This window comes from Nestor notabilis, unplaced genomic scaffold, assembly GCF_000696875.1.
Source record: "Nestor notabilis isolate BGI_N333 unplaced genomic scaffold, ASM69687v1 scaffold19114, whole genome shotgun sequence".
Lineage (NCBI taxonomy): Eukaryota > Metazoa > Chordata > Aves > Psittaciformes > Psittacidae > Nestor > Nestor notabilis.
In genome coordinates, this window is record NW_009926236.1 from 25,642 (window position 1) to 30,623 (window position 4,982).

The following is a 4,982-nucleotide window of genomic DNA, read 5'->3' on the forward strand; positions in this document are numbered from 1 at the left end:
AGCAAACTCTCTGTTGCAGACCCTGTCCTACTCCTTTTACCAAGGCTGTCCCCTCCATGTAAGCCTTCTCCTTCCCACCCACACCTACCAGGCTGCCTCCCAGCATCCTCCATCTCTGCTGTCACTTTTCAGATTGACTCTACAAAGAAAACTTGCAGCTGCAGGCCTAGAGCTGCAGGTCTTAGGGCAAAGAAAATGCTCAAGCTTAGCAAGAAAGCAGTGGGGAAAAGCCCTTAATCCAATCACAGGGAGGCAGGAGACTGTCCCAGTTTAGCCAGAGACCTGGGACCTCCACGATACACACTGCCACTGGCCAGCAAACCCAGATAGGTTTGAAACCTCTCAAAGCGAAGGCACGGGCAACCTTCAGTTGAACTGACATCTCCTGCTGCCCCCAACAACACAGCACAGTGAAGCCCAACAGATCAATGGTGATGAATGGCATGGAGCTAGAACATGAGGATAGGTGGGTGCTGGGATTTCTGCCACTGCCCAAGGCTCAAGAAGTCATTACTCATCACAGCGGCTTGACCGACTGACAGCATCCCAGGGCACAGTGATCAGTCACATTTCGGAGCCCAGTGCTGGTCTCCTGAGGCTCCTGGGCAGGAACCAGGGCATGGGCAAAACCTGGGTTAAGTGACCTAACCCCTAGGTTGGGCTGTCAGTTCAGCTCTGGGGTGCTGGTGGAGGCTCACATGGAGAGCACAAAGAGAACATGCACATCTCCAGCTTCACAGGATCTACTGCAAAAGTCATCTGGGGACCAAGCGTGTTCAGAATGCCATAGGGGATGCCTGCCAGGCACCAGCCCACACCATCTACAGTCATGAGAGCTAAATTAACGCTCCAGCACTTGGGCACTTGTGCTCACAATGCCTCCAGTGCGCTGCGTGCCACGCTCCTCATAAACAAGTCATCTGGAAAATAAGTAAGCCTGTAAAAATCCAGCCCATCACAAGTTACCAAACCTGTTTCAGAGTAAAACAACCTACAGCAGCTCAAGGCAGGAGTGGGGTGGTAGAGCTGACCCCAGCCTCCCCACCAGTGGTGGGGGGGCAGCAAAACATCCCTGGCACAGATGGCAGCACAGGGATGAGACATGGGACTCGTTTCAAACAGGAAGGTACCTCCAGCATCAGGGCCATCTAGCAAAGAAAAGCTGGTGTCTTTTCCCTCTAGAGACCTAAAGCTTTTGAACCACAGAAGCAATCAGCTGGGACAGGTAAGAAAAGTGCACGGGCCATCTCTGCACTGGGGCTGGCAGCCAAAGCTGGCAGAAGATCAGAGTTTCTGGTACAGACTTGAGATTCATCTCTTCCTGTGCTCCTACCAAGTGTTCACTTCTTTTTCCCATACTTCAGAAAGCACCTGAGCTGGCCTTATCCAGGGTGCTGCCAAGAAAGCAAGCCCAAACCCACCAAGAGCTGATGGACTCAGAAGCATAGTCCCTATCTCCCCCTGATTTGCTAAACGGGCACTGCTCCATAGCCAGTGCTGGGTGCTGCTGCTACATGCCTGCAGGTCTCAGCACCACATGTTTTCTCCCTCTGAATGTTCAAAACCACCAGAGACCTTCAGAATGTGGAGAGATTTTCTCCCAGTTTCTCCAAGACATGTTGCAAGCTAGGTCAGAGTGAAATCTATCTCCATCCCCTGAAACAAAACAGAAGCAGCAGCAGCGCCTCTACCCAAGCCCTTTTCCATTGGTGGCACCTCCAGCTGAGGACAGACAGCTGGGACATCCCCAAGCAAGCTCTGTTGTACCTGGCCTCAACCAACCATGTCCCACACAAAGACGAAGCAAACATGGTAATAACCTGCTAATGAGTCCCTTTCTTTGGTTGCTGGTTTCTGACCTGTGCTCCAATCCCAGCAACCCATTTTTCCCCTTTTTGAATGAGAAGAAAAAAATTAAAATAAACAGCAACACATCAACTTCACACTGGAGCAACTTTCCTTTTCAACCCTGGAAGCAGGGCCCCCCAGACTGGGGAGACAGCAGGTTCCCCCATGCAGACAGAAGGCAGGTCGCTGGGGCAGCAAAGGCAAAGATGGAAGAAAAAATGTTTCGTTTTGAGACCTTGACACAAACAGAACGACAAGAAGAAAAAGAAAAGAAGAAAAAAAGAGGGTGGGTTGTTGGGGTTTTTTTTTTCCCCTCCCCTCTCCTCTTCAAGCACTACAAAAACAGGAAACAAAGGAGAAAACATCTCACGGGGGGAAGGCGAGGTAAGCGCTTTATACGCCCACGAAAGAAAGATTAACCACATTTTATTTACTGTTTGCATTAGGGTTGCGCTGTGGAGTTCAACCAATTCTGAGCCAGGGCTCTGCGGGTTTGCACAGCACCTAATGCTGAGCTGTCCCCAAACCCACCAAGCGCACACCTCCGCTTCCAGCAAGCCCTCCACAGACACCCTCCTTCCTCCTGCGAACACACACCTCTGGCCCCTTTTGCCCAGCACAAGCTTTCTTGCCCTAAGTGCCAGCTTACAGCTGAGAAAGCGCTGGTGCTGTCCCCAAGGAGTTTTGAGTCCCTTTTCACCTTCGAATCAGTCTGTAACCTGGGAATGATGCCCTCTGAGGTGGGCTAGCATTAGAGCCAGAGTTATGAATGCTAAAGAAGGTGAGTTTATGGGGAGTGTGTTTGCAGGCTCCTGTCCCTCCTCTGGGCTATGGGGCCACCCCAACCACACGGGGTCATGTCACCCACACACTCACAAGTCCCCCCCACCAAGGGCAGGGCTCTGAGCCTCCAAACTTTGACTCATTTCTCAATTAACGGCTTCCTGAACGCGACCCATGCATGGAACAAACCTCTCACAACGGGGCCTCCCCCAGACCTCCCGAGCCCAGCGTTACTCATCCGCCCCCCGGCTCCGGCTCTCCTTTCCTGGGATGCTCCAAGAGCAGCTCACTGCTGCGGGGTGAGCAAGCAGCCAGGAATCCGGGCCTGGCTCCTGCAGGCGGGAAGCCGTCACCAGCTGAGTGCACGCACCCTAATTCGGGAACCAACACAGCCACCGGCTGGCAAGGGGCAGCTTTCAACCAGAGACCTGGCCAAGGCCACGCAGGGAGGGCCAGCAACCTGCCAGGCGTTTTTCCTGTGGGCTCTTTCCTACTCCAGCCTCTCCATGGAGGAACTGCTTCGACTACAGGGGGGGATTCTTGTGCCGTACCCAGCTTTGGGCTGTCCTCCATTGCCCCAGCACCCAACCAAGCCATGCGCCCAGAGAGAAGAGACAAGCTTATCATCGCAGAGAAAGGAAATTAAGATAACGCAGCGATGGAGGTACCGAGGGATTTGGCCAAGGTCACAAAATAATTCTGCGGCACTACGATACAGCCGTCCGACGCTTGAGGTGCCTGGCCACATACCCTAACATTTCAAGCCAGGGCCAAAACCCAGCCTTAGCCGGTGGCAGTTTTCTGCCAGGTCATTAGTAGCGTGCATCCGCAAGGAGCAGCGAACAGCCAGCCATAACAACGGCAGCGACAACAAAAAAAACCCCACGCAGCGAGAGCGGGAATAGATGAGATCAAAGTGTCCTGGAAAAGGACCTGGAAAAACAGTTTTGGTCCCTGGCTAAGGCTCCCGGGAAATGCACACGCGAGCCCCATCCCAGCCCCGCATGGCCCTCCCGGGGTGGCTCCCCACCCTGGCAGAGGGAGACCAAAATGCCTCCCTATAAATAGAAGCAGAAGAGCGCTTTTCCAAAAGCCAGGCTGGGTCTTTCCCCTCTGAGCGCGTGTGGCAGAGCTGCTGGCACCTCTGCGGAGGTCTCTGGTTTTCCCCAGAAAAACCTGTAGAGGAAAATAACCTTCCTGTGAGCTCGGGCTGGCTCCTCTCTGCACAGAGCTGCACACTCCCCCCCCAGCCCAGGCCTGGCCATCCAATTGGAAAGTAATTATACTGCAATTTTTATTTATGACTTCTTGGGGTTTTTTTTATTGCTAAATGGTGACTCATTTTGGCAACATTAAAATACACAGGAAATCATCCCCATTTTACAGTAATCACCATTCAATTCATTGTTAAATATTTATTCAGTGGACAAGCGCTGGGCCTCTTTCGAAGGGTCGGAGAGGGAGCAGAGGGGCAGCCCTGGGAGGGGAGAAGGTGGTGGTGGGGTCATGGCAAGGCTGTTAAATGCCCACCACCAACTTCAGGGTGGGAAACCAAGGGTGAAAGCTCCTGCCAGATGGCCTGGCCACGAGCGAAATACATTTGCTTTCCCTCGAACCCAGTGTTACGCCCCATGTTGCTTTAGGAAGAGAGGGTCAGCACTGTGCCCCCTAATAAAACCCCATTATTTGGCCAAACGCCCAAATCCCAGCCAGAGAGAAGCTGTGGGTCTCTGACATGGAGCTGTTCATCGCCGGGGGGAAGGGGATGGCAGTGGGAAGAGCCGGCAGTTTGACATTCACAGGCCTTACAATGGATGTGGTCTGTGTCTACGGCCGCTTTGTCCCCCCGGGGAACCCAATCTGGGGGCGACTCGACCTCGGATGTGGGCAGCTCCTCTGCCTTCCCCCAGCGGCTGCATACCCCAGCGGGAACTGCGGAGATGACCCCTCCAAACCCCCCTGGCCCACAGTCTCGCCTCTTCCCCACACAGCCCAGACCCAAGCAGCCTCAGGTCCTATGGCTGAAGGGCTCCAAAGACCTCCCATCACAGATGCTCTTCCTTAGGGAGCTCCTCAGCACCCATGGGCTCTGTCACTGCTGGGCTGGGGAGGCCACCTAACATGTCCGCCACAGGGGGACCGGGCAGAGGAGGAACAGCAACGGGGTGGGTTTTGTGTAGGTCCTACACAAACACAGGCCTCTGGGGAACAAGCACAGCACGGGAGAGGGCGACAAGGGTGAGAGGTGGCCCCCCCGGACCGGACAAACCCCCGTGTCCACGCAGGTCGGACTCACCCTGATCTCATTGCGGCGGATCTCCACGTCGCAGACCGAGTGTCCCTGGTGGGCG

At 54.3% G+C, this 4,982-nt stretch overlaps 1 protein-coding gene across 1 annotated transcript in view; it reads right to left on the minus strand.

The window, feature by feature from the left end:
- TRIM8 (tripartite motif containing 8) overlaps window positions 1-4,982 on the minus strand; it is a gene marked incomplete at its 3' end in the record, with an annotated part of 26,669 nt that overhangs the window by 21,181 nt on the left and 506 nt on the right. Inside the window, exon 2 of the mRNA XM_010013439.1 lies at window positions 4,928-4,972. Coding sequence (XP_010011741.1) covers window positions 4,928-4,972 — 45 coding nt within the window. The remainder of the gene's footprint in view (window positions 1-4,927; window positions 4,973-4,982) is intronic.